Here is a 17,790-nt window from a genome sequence, read left to right on the forward strand (position 1 = left end):
CTCGGCTCAGATCCCGTGCTGCTGTGGTTGTGGTGCAGGCCAGCAGCTCCAGCTCCGATTCAACCCCTAGCCTGGGAACTTTCATATGCCGCAGGTGCAGCCCTAAAAAGACAAAAAAAAATCAGGTGGTCAGTAGATTCCATTGCTCACACCCCCCGAGGTACCACCATCATTCCCTACCCCCGTTCTTGCTAGAGTACCAGGGTCTAATAAACAGGAAAACAGCTGGATTTGTATCTTCAACCTTTATTTGCTACTTCCATTCCTTTATCCCAGCAACACAAATTGGGGAGGACAGCAGGAAGCCACATTTGAAGTGGCCCGTGCCAGCTGGCAGCGTGATGGTACCCATGACCCCTGAGCATCACAGAGCTAGCAGGAGGCATCCGCTATGGGCCGGGAGCACAACACTGAGGCCCAAGGGCCTGGTGAGGAAGGCGGCCTCCCACAGCAGTTTGGCCTTTAGAGCACTAAGAACAGTTGCATTCACTGTCTTTTTTTTTTTTTTGCTTGAATAATAATAAAAAAAGAAAACCCAAACCTTCTATAATTTATAAGCTATTTGCTATCTACATTATATATAAAATATAGACTCTGTTTATAACACACATCTTTTTCCCTTGATAAATAATTCTTTAAAATATCTAGTATACATGCCTTGACTTTTTATATATGTTTGTTTTTATACAGATACATACATACATGTACTCATGTTTGTGAAACACAATAAATATATACTTGACATTGACAACCAAACAAATGCAATTTTGGATCCAAAAAAGAAAAAAAAAAAAAAAAAAAAGAAAAAACCAGCAACAAACAGTCAAAGCACCAGGCAACAAACAGAAGCCATAATTGCCAGAAACGTCTCCCTCCCCTGGGCAAGGCACAGGGCAGAATCCTCAGTACGGCTGGCCTGACGGTGAAGGAGGGGAGCAGAGGAGTGGCAGGTCGCTTGCCTGTGTTCTGTTTCTTAGCCCGGGACTAGAATCGCAAGGAAGTCATTGGGTTTATGGAGAGACACCACGGGGCTCATTCAACAGCAGAGCCCCTGTGGTGGCTGCACAGGACAGTGGAGACCTGCCCCAGGGAAGACTGGGGACAGCTGACATCAGGGTTAGCCTGGGGGGCCCTGCTCACAGCCACCCAGGCAGGCTGACTGCCACACCAAGCATGGCACTGCTGCAAGGGACATGGCCTTGTTTTCATCTACTCACAGATTCGGGGTCAGAGATTTGACTCGAGAGGATTCACCAGTGCAACCCTTCAGGCCCGAGAGCCAGATGCCTGGGGAGCCCAGTCCACAGGGACCATAACTCAGGGAAGAAAGTCAGCAGGCCACCACCCTCCAAGGCTAACTGGGGTGGTCGCTCAGATACGGGACTGGCCTCACCTCCAGACTCTCAGGAGATCACCGAGCCCCCAGCCCCTCCAAGCAGCAGGAAGGTGTCCACGCCTCCTCTCAAACCTGGAGGACTCCCCGTCACCCACTTGTCGGGGCCTGTGGGCTGCAGAGCAGCAAGCACAGCTTTTCTTTCATCCTCCTCCTCCCTGTCCCCAGAGGGAACTGAAATGCAGGGCTCTGAGTGTTGATTTCAAAAAAAAAAAAAAAAAAAAAAAAGGAAAAAGAAGCTGCTCCCCAGTGTCATGGCCTCTGCCCCATGAACTTCAGGATTTGGGGGGGCCCTGGATGGCTGAAAAAACAGGCGGTGGGTGGAGCAGGAGTCCTAGGCTAGTCAAGGCCTCGATCTGTACTTGGAGAGGGGTGGGGCCTCTACGAAGAGGTGGCCTCAGGAAACCCCAAAGGTGGCATTGGGATATATGTCCCCCATCCTTGCTTCAACAAATTAGAGGTAATCATTCACATTATAGTCAGAATGGGAAACTTTTTTTTTCTTTCCCTTTTTCGGCCACCCGGAGGCATATGGAGTTTCCGGGCCAGGGGTCAGATCTGAGCTGAAGTTGCGATCCAAGCCACAGCTATGGAAAGTGCGGATCCTTAACCTACCCACTGTGCCGGGCAAGGGATCGAACCTGTGTCCCAGTGCTCCCAAGAGGCCACCCATCCCTTCGCACAACAGTGGAAACTCCCCCAGAGGGAAATTTTAAACAGCTAGTTCTCTGAGTACAAACTTCAAGATATAATTGGGAAAAAAGAAAGAAAGAAAAAGTTGACTCTGCTGCAACAGCTCAGGGAATAAATACAGTTTCAGGTCTGAGTTCTAATTGCAACTCTTCCACAAGCTAAGCCATGGGAACACAGCCTCCCTGTCCCCATCTGAAAGCTACACACGCTGTGTGAAGCAAGATGTGACTTGGCATGAGAAAACTGGGAGTGCAGTCCTGGCTCCACGTCTAAGAAGCAGTGTGACCTGGGCCAGGACCTAACCTCCGGGGGATGTACAACTCAAAGGAACTGAAGAGATTGGGCTCTAAGTCCCTTCAGATGCAACTGGATTTACTCCCCCCGCTCCAGGTGCCCTTATCAGTGTGAATCCCCCCCTCAGCCCCCCAGAATAAAAGCCAGGTGACCAGAAACCTAATTTACGACCACAGGTCAAATTCAACAACTGTGACTGAGATAAGATGATGAGTTAAGAGAATCAAAAGGTACAAATGCACAGCCAAAATCTGAGCCACAAGCAAATGAACTTTCAAAGCCCCACTCCCTGAGAAAAGACATTTTCCTGTGTTCCCCTTAGACCAGGAGAGCCGAGCCCCAGGGTAGCTATAATAATCTGCCAGCAACAAGCCAAAAATCCCCACCTCAGCAGTTTCCTGCATCACCTACAGTTGGAATCAACTGAGGAAGTGGGCTTTACAGAAGCTGAGTGAGGGAGTTCCTGTTGTGGCTCAGGGGGTTAAGAACCTGACAAGTATCCATAAGGATGTGGATTTGATCCCTGGGCTCACTCAGTGGGTTATGGATCCGGCTTTGCCGTGAGCTGTGGTGTAGGTTGCAGACAAGGCTCAGAACCCACATTGCTACGGCTGTGGTGTAGGCCAGAAGGTACAGCTGCAGTTCTGTCCCTAGCCTGGGAACCTCCATGTGCCACAGGTGTGGCCCTAAGAAGAAAAAACCAAAACCAAAAAACCCCCAAGAAGCTGAGTGATATTTCCATTGTGGAAGGGGAAGAAAAATCGCCTTCTTCCATTTGCAACCCTACAGGAACCTTCTGGCAGAACATCAAACATGACGTCCTGCCAACAGGAAGCTGTCAGCAGCAGGGAACTGGGGGGCGGGTGGGCGAGACAGGGAGCCCCCCTCAGGTCACACCTAACTCTCATCACTGCGGCTCTGAAGAGCCTGCAAGTTCCCCGGGGAGCATTTGCCTGCTGCAGGAACTGCAGAGGCTCAAACCTTTCTTGGCAGCAGGCAGCTGGGCGTAGGGGAGAGGAAAGGTTTCAGATTCAGGCGACCCCACTTCTGCTTAATAGTTGTGTGAACCTCGGCAAGTTCCTCCTCCTCCTCCTCCTGGCCTCAGTTTTCTCCTGTGGGAAATGGGATAACAGTACCCAGTGCAACAGGGCTGTTTTTAGAGATTCGGTGAGATCAGGTACTTAAAATACCCTGCATACGTGGGACCACAGGGAGGAGTGAGGTGGCTCTTTGCAGACGGAGGAAGGGTCTGGGAGAAGTTTGCCTTGAGCTGGAGTCAGCCAAGGCTGCCCTTCGAGCCCATAGATATTTGCTGCCAGGTAGTCTAAGGAGCTGTGGTCCCTGCGCCACTTCTCGCATCGAGGCGTGAAGTCACGGGGAGGCTGATGGCAGACAAGAGCTCTCTCTCCAGAAGAAAACTCAGACTCCAAATCTTGCAAAGCAGCACAGAGCCATTCCAAACACGCGTGGGTACCAGGTCAGAACCCTGGACTCACGCTCTTGCTTAGGATTTGGAATCTGGAACATCCGCAGAGACCATGCTCAGCATGAGCCCAAACGCCCGGCTCCAGAGGCACCCACACCACGATGAGAACAAAGCAGGCGGGGGGGGGGGGGGAAGGAGGGCTAAATGTGACAGAACGAAAAACAGAGCACCCCTGACCCTCGGTCCTCGATGCTCATTAAACAAGGCAGAGGGAGCGGGGGGACTCCGGAGACTTCATCTAAGCTCAAATCCAGCTGAGGGGACCCAGTTCCCTGAGGGGACCACTGGGGGTGCTGGGCTGGAACACAGTCCTTCTATAAAATGTTGCCGAAAGCTTGAGATTTCAGCTTTATACGGTGGCTCCCAGTCAGGTCTTTGCAAGCAACAGGACAGGGGCCAAGAGAGCACGAATGAGCCCATTTAGTCTAGTTTTTGTATAAAAATTAAAAAAAAAAAGAACTCTCTAGGTCTTTTCTTCCTCTCATTCCTGCATCCACCTACTACATGCATTTCAATAGACAAAAATTGAGCACACTTACTAAAATAGTTTCATGCTTCTTTTAAAGAATATATATTCTTTCTATATACCCCTCCCCAAATGAGAACTCTTGTTTCAGACACTAAATATTTATCACAGAGCTCAGCTCCCAAGTATTTAAGTACAGAAACATAAAATCAAAAGCCCAGGAACATCCCAGCTTAGATTAGAAACGACTTAGAAAAATGACACCCATAGAATCACTAGTTTCCTTTCTCTTCATCCTTAATCACAGCCTTTCGGGCTAGCTAGAAAAAATAAATTCTTTCCACAGAAGCTCTTTATCCAGAGGGGAATTTAGGAGAATATGAACCCAAACAGTCCATGGCACAGCCCTCTGCTCAACCAGGACTGGGAGACTTCCATTCTACCAACTGATAGAGCTGTCGACAGAGCAGGGACGGAAGGGCGTGCGGACAGTGTCAGCTGACTAACCGCGCCATGTGGCAGCGGGGCCCCAGGGAGCCGGGTCATTCTTTCTAGGAAGGCAATGCCTACTCCTGCGTGCTAGAAAACACCAGCATTCCCTGGGGTTTGGACACGGCCGCACGTCGCCCTGAGGTCACCCAGGATCATGGTTTCAGCTTCTGTCTCCAGAGCCTGGGGTGGGGGTTGGGGGGCAACCTCGGCCCTTCAATTCCCTTCCCGACCCACTGCCAGTTATATGAAAAGATGTCAAAACTTCACTTGGGGGCCAAAGACAACGGCTGGATTTCTGGGACTCTGAACCAACGCTATGTGGATTTACAAGTAACCTTCTCCACATCCGATCCCCGGCAAATGTCCTGGGCAGGGTGAAGGGGGAGGCTAAGAATACAGAAGGCTAATCCCCCATTTTCAAACCACATTTGACTTGGGCTATCTTGAAAGATCTGGTCCGAATATCTTTTTTAATAGCTGCACCCAGAGCACACGGAAGTTCCCGGGGCAGGGATTGAACCCGAACTGTAGGGGTGGCAGCATCGGATCCTTTAACCCACTGTGCTGGGCCAGGGATCAAACTCGAGCCTCCACCGTGACCGGAGCCACTGCAGTTGGATTTTTAACCCACTGTGCCACAGTGAGAACTCCAGGTCTGAATTTTTTAAGAGGGATTTTAGTGACACTGGTGGTAGCCAGCATTGACACGTGTGTGTGTGTGTGTGTGTGTGTGTGTGTGTGTGTGTGTGTGTGTGTGTCTGATTGTTCCCTTCCGGCACTGCCTGCTCCGATCCATCTCCAATATAAGCTCTGTAAACAGAGGATGACAAGAGAGACGGGAGACCACGGGGAGAAAGATTTTCTGTCCTACATTAGGTTTCTCAAGCCTATGTGACGTCTACACCGCAGGGGTCTCTCAAACCCCATTTCTGAAACACTGAAAATTATGCTTGTTGTCCTTTTGTATTAATACCTATTCACAAATTTTCAGGTGTGTGATGCATGAGAGCAAAGGTCCAAGCTAAGGAGAAGAGGTTTGAGGGGTTTTTTTCTCCCTCTAAGGGATGAGGATTCTATCTGAGTGGACCGAAGCTTCCCTTTTACATCCGCGAAGCTGGAGAAGCCCCTAAACGCCCTCCCCAGCCTGCTAGGAGCGATGTGCCCAGGGCTGGCTCCCGTTCCCTTCTGCTGGGAACCGCCACTGCCACCCTGGGGCGCACAGCTTCCTGGAGACAGAACAGCAGCCTAGGGTCAAACCACCCCCCCCACCCCCGCACCAGCTATCTCCTTGGCCCCAAGAAGGGACAATGTCAATACTTCAGGACCGAATCCCTCTCACACTCAATTCTGCTCCACCGCGAATAGTTATAAGGTGGCTCCTTGTGGGCTTTTAATTGCTGACAAATCCAAAGAGATATTTTCTCCTCTGCCTGACCCGTTTGCCGCAGGCTGTGCCCTCGCCCTCTCCTTCTGGCTCAGGGGTAACCTGATTCTCTGCTTGCCATCCTGGCATGCCCCTACGCCACACCCCAGGCCAGGAAAAGGGCAAAAAGCCGATTAGGAAGACACTCCCTGGGCTCCTGCCAGGAGGACCAGTCAATGGCCAAGGCTGTACACTAGGCTCCCACGTCCTTTTTCCTTCAGACACTTCAAGTGGTTTCCTGGAAGCTGAACTTGCTCATTAGCCCCTGCACCCCCTCCCGTGCCCAGACCAGCGGGCTTGCTGGACGCCTGAAGCTGTGCCTTCTCCTGCCCTTGCCTGGCGACTGATTACAGGGTCTTGACCCCGCAGGAGTGTTTGGCTTGCAAAGGGGGCCAAGGTGAGGGGGTCTGATGAGGGGCAGAGGCCAGCAACCCCACGGGGCTTCACATAGTGAAGGAGCAGTGGAGGCAGCCCCCCCACCACCCTCTGCCCCAGGCATGGCCCCTGGAACCCGGGCCCTCTGAGGACTCCTGGGCTGTTAGCTCAGCACCCCTGGTCTCGTTCTGGCTCCTTCGCCTGGGCGGGGCTCAGCCGCACAGAAGCCGTTTTCGCACACTGCCCCCGCGCTCCTCCTCGAGGTCCCCTCAGCCCCACGCCCTTCCCATTCTCTGGGCTCCGCCCAGGAGGCCTAGGTCGCTGGGTCCCCAGTAGGCGGCGCTAACAATACAGGGACACCCTGCTGCGGCGCATGGCCTCGCTGATCAGGTAGGCGGGGCTCAGCTCGGGCTCCTCGGTCATGACGGCGATGTTCTGCCACTCGCCCGTCTGGCTGGACCGCTTGATGGTGTCCACGACGCACAGGGCGTACAGGCAGTCGTCGAAGGTGGCGGCCATGGTCAGCGGCCGCCCGTCCCACGTGCGCCGGTCGTCCTGGTCCTGGAAGGCCTGGCGCACGGCCTGCATCATCTTGATGGTGCCGCGCAGGTAGGGCGACGGGATGTCGCTGAAGGCCTTCTCGGGCAGCAGGGAGTTGCTGACGGGCGTGGCGTCCTGCACCAGCAGCTCCTGCTCCGCGGCGCTGTTGCGCTGCCCGTACAGGTCCGTGCCCACCGCCAGCAGGCGCCCGGCCGAGCCCACCACGGTCACGTCCTGCTTGAACTCGCCGGGCACGTTGAAGTTGAGGGTGACGGTGCAGCACACGCCGCCCTCCAGCACCATCTGGAAGGTGCAGAAGTCGTCACTGGTGATCTGGCGGATGCCCTTGATGTGGTCGGTCTGCTTCACGAAGGTCTTGAGCAGCCCGTGGACCTTGACCGCCTTCTGGCCGGTGAGGAAGGTGAGCAGGTCGATGATGTAGGTGCCCACCGAGTGCAGGCCTCCGCCGCCCATCAGGTCGTCGCAGCTCCAGTTGTACTTCTTGCCCAGCAGGCTGCCACTGTGCACCTGCACCTCGCACACCAGCAGCTCGCCCACGTAGCCCTCCTCGATGAGCTGCTTCATGCGCACGAAGGCTGGCAGGAAGCGCAGCACGTTGCCCATGATGCTCATGAGCTTGGGGTAGTAGTGGGCAGCCGACATCATGCGGAAGGCGTCCAGCGGCGTGGCCGTGCGGTCGCAGATGACATTCTTGCCGATGCCTGCGGGCGGGAGGACAAACAGCAGGTCAGGGCGCTGGCGCCGAGGGAGCGACAGGGGGCGCTGTGGCCCCCAGATAGTACTGGATGGACTGGGAACCAGACCGGACTAAGCCACCCTTTCGACAATTTCAAAACATTCCCTAACACCTTTTATTTATATAAAAATAACAGTCTCTGTACAGTGCAGGAGCACTTTAAATATTTAAGTCGAATTACTTCAGTGCTAAACCATCGGCACTGACTTAAATACTAAGATTTATTTTCATTCATTTACATAGTCTAATTTAGAACGATTTTTAAGTGTTTGCTGGTATCAAATGTTTCATTTAATATTTTATTTAATCTATAACATTGTATAGATAAATGTATTTTCCTTATAAAATATATATGGAAATATTAAGATAAAAGGAGATATATATATATATATATATATATATATATTTTTTTTTTTTTTTTTTTTTTTTTTTTGGTAGGGCCGCATATGGAGGTTCCAGCCTAGGGGTCGAATTGGAGCTGTAGCCACCAGCCACAGCCACAGCCAGATCCCAGAGCCGTGTCTGCGATCTACACCACAGCTCACAGCAACACCAGATCCTTAACCCACTGAGCAAGGCCAGGGATCGAACCCAAAACCTCATAGTTCCTGGTTGGATTTGTTTCTGCTGCGCCACGATGGGAACTCCTAAAATGAGTTCTATTGACGTATACAATATAATGTTTTACACATAAAATATATTTTATTATCTTACATATGTAATATTTTGTTTTATTTAATTTTATGTGTTTTATTTCTATTTATGTAAAATATAATTTTTTATTAAAAATATCATATGTAGAGAAGAAAATAGTGTCTTTATCTGGACAGAACCGGAATACATAATCTGAAACCATGTCCAACAAGAGTCTGATTAAGTATGAGGAAGAATTTCTTATTCATATACTTGAAGAGTCTAAGCTTTACCTGTCTCCTCAACCACTGCCAACAAAGGATTATTTTGAATATTTTCTTGCTTGTTTATTTTGCATTATGGCTTAGGGCTGGCAGTAGTGACAGATGTGTTTGTTTAATGTTTTCCTGGTCCTTACGGGATGAGTGGCTCTTCCTTATATTTGATGGGTGGGCAGTGGCCCGACCATCATCTGTTTCATGGTGAGGTTCGGTGCCTTTGGCAATGGAGCTGAGGCCAAATAAGAATTAGGCTTACATGAAGACTGTACGGGTGCCTAAGTTACAGGTAGACAGAAGCCCTTTAAGAAACTGAGTGGTTCTGGGTCAGAAGAAAACAAAGGATCAAAGAGCAGGAGAGGGACAGGGAATGAGAGAAGGATTCATTCCAAGATAAAAGCAAAAGCAGGGAGAAAAACAACTCAGCTGAAGCTGGGGAAACAGCCAACCAGAATGCAAAAAAAATAAAGTAATTAAAACAATAATTAGACAGATTTGTTAGCCAGCCAGATTGAAGGATGCCAGGTGGAGAGAGTTGGGGAGCTACTGAGTCAAGGCACGTGCCTATGAGGCTCTGCTGTCCCCATGTTCTGCACACAGGTCCTCGGATGGAGCCCCGAGCACTCCAGCCCCAGGGATGTGGGCTGATGAGACATGTACTCATCCCAGCTGTCCTGACCATGGACAACCTGACTTGACAAAATCCACGCGCACTAGCAAGCTGAGCTAAGAGGGTCCTATGGGAGTCCCATAGGACCCACACACAATGTGGGTGTCCATCCCGTAGAGATGCCTGGACAAGGCCACGGGCACGTGGCGCTCTCCCTTTCCCACGGGAAGAGCTGCCCAGAGCTAGCCAAGCAACGGAAGTGGCCAGCGCAGATTGGAGAAAATAAATGGAGTCGATGGTTGTCAGTTCCCATGTGCTCATCTCATCCTGGCCCCGAGTGGAAGCCAACACAACAACCACATCTCCTGGCCTCCTGCCCATTGGCAGAGCTGGGCTGCTTTCCTGATGACCAGGAAAGAGCAGGAAGAAGCTCCTTTAATTCTGAGCAACCAGGTGAGGGCTGAGGCTCTGGCAGAAGGATGGGGAAACAGTGGTTTGGGCTACCAAAAGTGCCGTGCACCTGTATAATGTAATGTTCTGATAACACGATCCTACCGCCATCAGGCTCACGTAGCTCCGGCTCGTGCTGGCAGGAGCAGGTTTCTATGTAAACGGATTGGTAGGTCACGGCAGATACCAGGTGACAAGTGGCGCTAAAATCTGCTCGCACCTGTTGGGTATAGGCTGTGGCCTCTCTTACACCCTACCTCACAGGATCCCGATGGCTATCTTCTCAGTACACTTTGCCAGCCAAATTAATGGCTCATGGAAAAAACCAAGTTTATCTTATTTTTTTCTATTATAAAAACTATAAAATAGTAAAATAAAAAAAATTGAGAAAATAATTCACTCCCCCTCCACATTCCCCAATCATTGCAAGGGTAATTCTTACAAGCTCTGTAGATAATAAAGATGATGATAAAAGCTATAGACTCCCTTTTTGGAAAGGGACTACAGACTATAGACTATAGACTTGCATGGCCCCCCCCAAGAGGTACAGGCATCTCTTCTTTCGGGCTATTTAAGTAGGCAGTGGTCCCACACTATACAACAGTTCCGTAAGGATAAAGGCTGGGCTAATTTCTTAATTATTAATTCATTTCTAATTTCTTAATCACTCATTAATTTCTAATTTCTTAATTCTCCACTCTGTCCACAGCATCCAGAGGCATGCCGGGAGTCTGCAGGAACCCAGTGAGTGTTGCTGCCACCCCCCTCCACCCCCACCCACAGTCCTTTGCAGCGTCCACAATGTATGGGTGCGTCTTGCTAACATCTTAGCACACAAATGTCTTCAAAAGTCAAAAGAGACTTCTAGGAATCTATCCTAAAGAAATCCTCCAAAAAGTAAGCACAGCTTCTCGCCCAAAGATGCCTCTCGCTGCATTATTTATTAAAGCGAAAAGCTGGGAACAATGCAAATGCCCACCACGAGAAGAAAGGGTAAGCAGGCTGCAGTACGGCTGTATAATGGAATATTGTGCGGCCCCTGAAAATGAGGCTTGTAAAGACTTTTTAACGGCAAGCAAGATGGTTATGAGGTCATGTTAAGTGAAGAGGGCTGTTTTCATAGACATACTATGATCTCAGCTCTCTCTTAAAAGAGAGAGAGAGAGAGAGAGAAACCTGGCCGGGAATACCTCGAAATGTTTACAGTGACTCACTGATGAGGGGGATTAGGACTGGCTTTTATTTTCCATATTTCCTCACTTCCTTTTTCCATATGTTCCAAGTTCTACTTTCATGGTTAGAAAAACATTCGTTTTCTCCTTTTTAAGTCCAAAGGAGACACGAAGACCTCACGTGATGGCAGAAAGGCCCTCGAAAGGCAAGGGCGGGCAGGCAGGTCCCAGAGCTCATGGACCTGCACTGGGTGCCGTGCCCAGGATGCTGCAGAACGCCCCGGCGACCCTGAACTTGGGATGCTTCGGAGGCTCAGGCTGCTCTGCCAGGTCTTCCTGCTCCAGTTCCCTGGGATGGCATCTTGATTCTGCTGGAGGCGACAGACCCTCTCCAGAAGCTGCAGGTCACACATACACACACACCTTTACCCACAACCCAAGCCTATCATGGGCCCTTCCGGTTCTGAGGAACGGGCACCTCCGTGTAAATTGTAAGGCAACTCCTGGAAGCCCTTATAATGTACTGATAAAAGCAAGATAATGCGTTCAGCTTCAGTGGAACCCAGAATGCAGAGCTGGCAGACCCCTCACAGATTTTTAAAGCAGGGGTTGTCTTCTCTGTTTTTACATGGGCTTCTCATAACCCTACCTCTTGGTGGGGCTTCCGCAGAGCCCAGTCTGGGACCCCCCTGAACCAAGATCCTTAGGTTTGCTCGCCTAGCTTCTCCTCACCAAAATCTGCCTTTCCAAAATGCCCAGAACCCGAAACGCCAACATTCTTAGCAGTATGACAAGAATCAAGGGTTTAGGCTAAACCATTCTATCTGTGGACTGCCAGTCATCAGATACTGTGTGTGTGTGTGTGTGTGTGTGTGTGTGTGTGTGTCGGCACCGAGCAGTCCCTCACCTTGAAATCACATGACATGTAAAGGCAGCTGGCATCATCAGAGCAGAGAGGTGACACAGCCCCACATCCAAGTGTGTCAGATGCCGCTGAATATTGCAGGCACTTTTCCCTAAGAGAGCAGACAGATCCCTGCCTTCTAATTCACTGCCATCAGCCTGGTCTTTGGCATCTTGGTGATTTTCATGTTTTAGCGCCATGCGTTTCCTGCCACCCCCAGAGAAAGTGCTGGCGTGGGCTCTTTAGGGAGAAGCCCACGCTCTCGCCCTTTTGTGCTGTAAAGAAAACAGGGACACCTGCCTTGGCCCGTGGCTCTGACGTTCCTTTGGGAGGAAGGTAAGGAGATGTGACCCGGGGGACAGGACGCAAAGAGGTCAGGGAGAGGCAGAGCCCCTCAGGAGCCTGGCCCCCAAGCAGCCAGGGCTGAGTCCCCGTGGGGAAAATTGCCACCCTGGTCTCTGCTTGCAAACCCTCAGAGGACAGCCTGGGCCCTCTCACTCCTGGGGGCCCAACTGTACCAACGGGATGACGGGCGGGGTTGTGTCTACGGCCCCGCATCCACCCGAACTGGAGGGCCCCGCCACCCACTCCCCTTAGGCCTGGGGTTCCTGCTCTCTTGGGGCAAGATGCGTCCTTTTTTCTAGGGCCAAAGATCCCAAACTTTAGGGCCTCGGACAATCTTAGAGAAAATCACACGGCAGAAAATGAAGCAGAGACTTGAAACATAGGGACTTGATTTCGCTGTAAATAAACCGGCAGCGCGAAGCGGACTGGGGGCAAGTAGGGGGTACTGTGTACGCTGCCAAACCCAGACACGCCTGAGCCATGGGAGAGGCGCGCCAAAGCCCACGGGTGCTCACAGGGACCTGGAGGGGCGGTGGGCGCTTTCTTGGCACCCCCGGGGCCGGGGCAGCGGGTGGTCACCCTGCAGCTCCTGCCCCTGGCGGGGGAGGGGACGACACTATGGCCCAAACACCACTGCCCTGGGCTCAGCCCGCTCCGCCCAGGGGGGCTGTCACTGCCCCGCAAATGGCTTTCTTGGAGCCTTGGTGCATCCGTCCAGGGGATACAGTGTGACGATGCTGAGTGGCAGAGGACATGTGGAGGCCGGCCTGGGCATTCTGGAAAAATCTTCGTGACCCACCTCCACGTAGCCACCTGCCCCTTCGTGTGAAGACCAAGAGTTTCCATGGGGGCTCTTGGGGACCTCTGGGCTGGAACCAAATTACTCCATCAAGACGAGAAGCCCTTGGCTGCAAATGAAGGGAGGGCTCCCTGTCTGTAAGCAGGGAGGATTAATGCCTTCTCACCCATGTTTCGGAGCTGAGCTGGGGGGCAAGTGAGATGGATGGGAAATGTCTAGAAGGTGAACGTGCCATGTGTGAGGCAATACATGCACCTGCTTTTTGACAGACGCTTTTACATGAAATCACTTTGGAAGGAGTTTACCACTCCCCTCCCCCGAGACCCCACACAGGCTTCTCCCAGAGCCTCCGGAGTGTGTGCCCCGTACCTGGGCCCAAATGTCTGCAGCCCTTGGAGTCAGTGCCACAGAGAAAGCGTTTCCTGCTATAGACCCGAAAGCCACCCCCAGGAAGCTGCACCCCTACGTCCTCCAAGCTCAAGGTCTCCAAGCTGCGGCTAAGAACCACGTGCCCCCCCCATATCAATTTCCGGGGACCAGAGCTTTTCGGGGCCTGATATTCCATCTCAGGGCCCCCAGGAGCGGGGCGAGGATCTTCCCCTTGCCGTCCCCTCCTGCCCGCGATCAGGCTGGTGATCCCCGGGTACCTGGAAGAGGGCTGCCACTCGGCCGGCACAGCCATCCTGCAGCATAATCAGCCTGGAACTCGCAGGCGTCCCTCCCTGCCAGCACATTTCCAGCTCCACGCTCCCCTATCTAATCGGTGGCGGCGATCTACGAGGCCAGCATGACGTTCCCGCAAGCTCTTCCCGATTCTCCCCCCCTTGTTAACAGCCCCCTCTCTTCTGAAAGCCAAGGCAGATGCTGGTCCTGCAGCCTGGCCTGCAGCTGTCCCAGAGTCTCAACAAAACGTCCCATTAGAAGTGGCTTCCTGAGAGTTCCCGTTGAGGCTCAGTGGTTGACGAATCCGGCCAGTATCCATGAGGATGAGGGTTCGATCCCCGGCCTCACTCAGTGGGTTAAGGATCCAGCGTTGCCGTGAGCTGTGGTATATGTAGGTCACAGACGTGGCTCGGATCCTGCATCGCTGTGGCTGTGTACCGGCAGCGGTAGCTCTGATTGGATCCCTAGCCTGGGAACTTCCATATGCCACGGGTACAGCCCTAAAAAGAAAAAAGAAGCGGCTTCCTAGTTTTTCCCCCTATTCATACAAGGTCAAGGGGGCTTCGTCCGCAGCTCAAGCAAGGAACTCACATCTTGTTTATATTCATTCCCATCACATTTCTGTGCTGGGCACGGAGACCAAACACATGAGTAAGAAAGAGGAACAAGAGCTCACGGTCAAGCAGGAGTGACCAACCAGGAAATGAGTAATTACGGGATCTAACAGATTACAGGATCTAAGGGGGGGGGGCAAAGAGAGCACAAGTGAGGGGCTGCACACCTGAAGTGGGCAGGGTAGAAAGCTCTGCTGGAGAAGGACATGTGGGCAGGGTTCTGAAGCCTATGTAAGAGCTTTGAGTCCCATTTCAAACATGGTCTCAAACAAGGGCGTGTAACCTGGGGTCTGAGAAACCTCTACAATTGGACTATTTACAAAGAACGGTGTGTATCCTGATGTTCCATTTTCTGAGCAACAGGGGTGTTAGAACCTTTCTAAAAAATCTCTAATTCAAAGGAGATCAGGAAGAACTAGCGGTTAGAGTGAAGAAAAAATAAAAGCAGGTCAAGACAGATCTCCGATTTTAACAGAACTAAGTATCTGAACAGACAGGCCTATTTATAATCGCTCCTTCCCTGCACCTGGAGACGCGGGGCACCGGGTCAGTTTTACTCACTGTGACGTGCCACGCAGGCCAGCTCATCCCTTTCTTCCTTTCTTCCTGCCTCTGCATCTCCTACCCTTGCCCCTGACACACACACACACCACACACACACAAATGCGCACACGCATTTTCTTTCCACTTAGAAGGACCACCAGCAGAAACGACCTGTCTAAACCCCACTCTCTGCCCTCCGGCCCTCCATCCATATAAGCCGGGAGGAGGAGAGCCCCTTTGGGGAGATTAAATCTCTTATCTTCAATTCCCAACAAACAACATGCCAGTGTCCACCCCTATGTCTGTTCACAATTATCCTGACATAATTTAAAATAACAACGACTGCCATTCACATTCACGGAGCACTGGCTTTGTAGCAGAAGAGGCTGAGTGTTTTAGAGGCGTTTCCTTTTGTTTGTTTACAAAGCCCCACGAGGCAAGCACCTATACTGTCCCCATCTCACAGATGTGAACACTGAGCCTCTGAAAGGGAAAGCAACTTGCCGATGGCTCCACAACACAGTGACGAGTACAGCTGGGATTTGCACCCGGCTACAGGCTCCCGTTCTTGCCGGCCACATGTGCCTTGGCACATGCCTGCAGGACACTGGAGGGCTCCCGGGAGGTGGTGTCACTGACTGTGGTGAGCCCAGGGGCAGAGGGGGTGGGGCTGCCTCACACCCAGCTGGGTGACTGCCCAGGGTCCCACAGCAACTTGACGAAGTTTCTGTTCTATAGTCAAACGTCAGATGGAAACGGGTCAGCGTAAGCCACGTCCAGCGCCTTTGGTCAAGGATGCAGTCAGCGGGCCCTGAGAGAAGCGAGCAGCTAAACAAAGGGAATGGACCTGGCAAGTAGGGATGGGACTTGATACTGAACTGAATTAGATGTTCAAATGCTTTTCTGTATGCAACCTGGCCTTAAAGGCCAGCTCCCATCCCACCCGGCCTTCTAGGGACTTTGCCCACGACCCAGGCCTGTCATCAGGGCCCTCCTTGTGCGCAGAGGTCCCTATCAGTAGTTAGGTTGTCTCAGATGGTTTCATGTGCAGTAGCATCATTAATTGTTGAGCTGTAATGTCTGTAACAGAGAAAGTACTCCTGAAACGCCTTTCATCTTCGGATTCCTCACTGGTCCATCACCCACCCCCTTTCGTCACTATGGCTCATACAAGTTGCAGTTGAGGATATAATGCTTGGAAGTCTCTAGCCAGCTCCCTCCAGCCCAGGTAGCCCAAGGAAAGCAAAGAAAAGCTTGCCACCTGTAGCCCAGGGAGACCAGGAGGGGAGGTTAGGAAACAGCAGGTAGGTACGTGGGAGCCACAGACCTTCCAGGCTAGTGGCAAGCTTGCCAGGTAGGGGGCCTGAGGCAGCCGTTCCCTGCCCAGGGGTGGCACATATGGACCCCAGGAAGAGGGGCAGGGAGGTAGGAACCTCCTGGGAGAATGGAGGTCTAGGATCAAACGCAGTGGCCGCAGTGATCAGGGACTTGGGGACAGAGTAGAGAGGCTGGGACCATGGGTCCTGCTAAGTTGGTCCCAGATAGCCAAAGGACACTAACTGCACCTGACTGGTGGTTATTCTGGAGTGTGGCCTGGAATCACCCCTCTCAAGCCCACACCACTTGGAAAAGCCAGGAGTCAGCCGCAGCCCCTGCCTCCGAGGACAGCGCCAGTGGGTTAAGCCACGCCTTCCCCATCGAAACAGCCACCTTCCCCAATGGAGGGGGGCAAAGGGCAGACTGCTGCATAACTGGGCCACCAGAGGCGTCTCAAAGGGGCTTAAAAGAAGAGGTAAGTGACCGGGTTGGGCAAGACAACCAGACTGGCCTGTCCCCCCATTCCCGACCTCCCCACCCAAGGATGGGGCTGCAAACGGGGATCCGGACGCCAGCAGAGAAACGCATAAACCTGCACCCTCTCCTCCCAGTGCCAGTGGGAATTCTCATCACACGTCCAGAAGGGCGGGAGGCTCGCGTCAGCTCCCAGAGCCCCTCAGAGTCCCCGACAACCCTCGGCGCCTAAGTGCCGACTGCAAGCCACCATCCTCGCCACATGCACAAGTGAATACAGACGGCAGACTTCAAACCAGGCCACCGCTCAAAATAAAAATATTTTAAAAAAACAACACAACTCTCTAGGAAACTCTTTTCATTCAAGAAGGCGGGTTATGCTCTAGGAGAGGGATCTTAGGTATATTTACTCAGCAGATTTTTTTTTTTTCGGTCTTTTGTCTTTTTAGGGCCACACTGGTGGCATATGGAAGTTCCCAGGCTAGCGGTTGAATCAGAGCTGCAGCTGCCAGCCTACACCACAGCCGCAGCAATGCCAGATCTGAGCCGTGTCTGTGACCTACACCACAGCTCATGGCAACGCCAGATCCTTAACCAACTGAGCAAGGCCAGGGATCGAACATGTGTACTTGTGGATGCTAGTCAAGATTCATTTCCACTGAGCCACTATGGGAACTCCAGATTTTTTTTTTTTAAGTCAGTACATTTATACAGTCTGTTTTTGGCCTCTTTTTAAAATAACAGAAAGAGGGAGTTCCCGCCGTGGCTCAGTGGTTAACGAATCTGACTAGGAACCATGAGGTGGCAGGTTCGATCCCTGGCCTTGCTCAGTGGGTGAGGGATCTGGTGTTGCCATGAGCTGTGGTGTAGGTTGCTGACACAGCTCAGATCCCAAGTTGCTGTGGCTCTGGCGTAGGCCGGTGGCTACAGCTCCGATGGGACCCCTAGCCTGGGAACATCCATATGGCATGGAAGTGGCCCTAGAAAAGGCAAAAGACAAAAATAAATAAATAAATAAATAAATAAATAAATAAATAAATAACAAAAAGAGCCACAGCATTGTCACTGC

At 51.8% G+C, this 17,790-nt stretch overlaps 1 protein-coding gene across 4 annotated transcripts in view; it reads right to left on the reverse strand.

Moving 5' to 3' along the window:
* The window catches only part of GFOD1 (glucose-fructose oxidoreductase domain containing 1), a 118,630-nt gene continuing 101,066 nt past the window's right edge, over positions 227–17,790 (reverse strand). For all 4 annotated transcript variants that reach the window (XM_021100194.1, XM_003482133.4, XM_013977434.2 and 1 more), the window contains exon 2: positions 227–7,884. In XM_021100194.1, coding sequence (XP_020955853.1) covers positions 6,965–7,884 — 920 coding nt within the window. In that variant the 3' untranslated portion in view covers positions 227–6,964. The remainder of the gene's footprint in view (positions 7,885–17,790) is intronic.

Source organism: Sus scrofa, chromosome 7, assembly GCF_000003025.6.
Source record: "Sus scrofa isolate TJ Tabasco breed Duroc chromosome 7, Sscrofa11.1, whole genome shotgun sequence".
NCBI classification, from domain to species: domain Eukaryota; kingdom Metazoa; phylum Chordata; class Mammalia; order Artiodactyla; family Suidae; genus Sus; species Sus scrofa.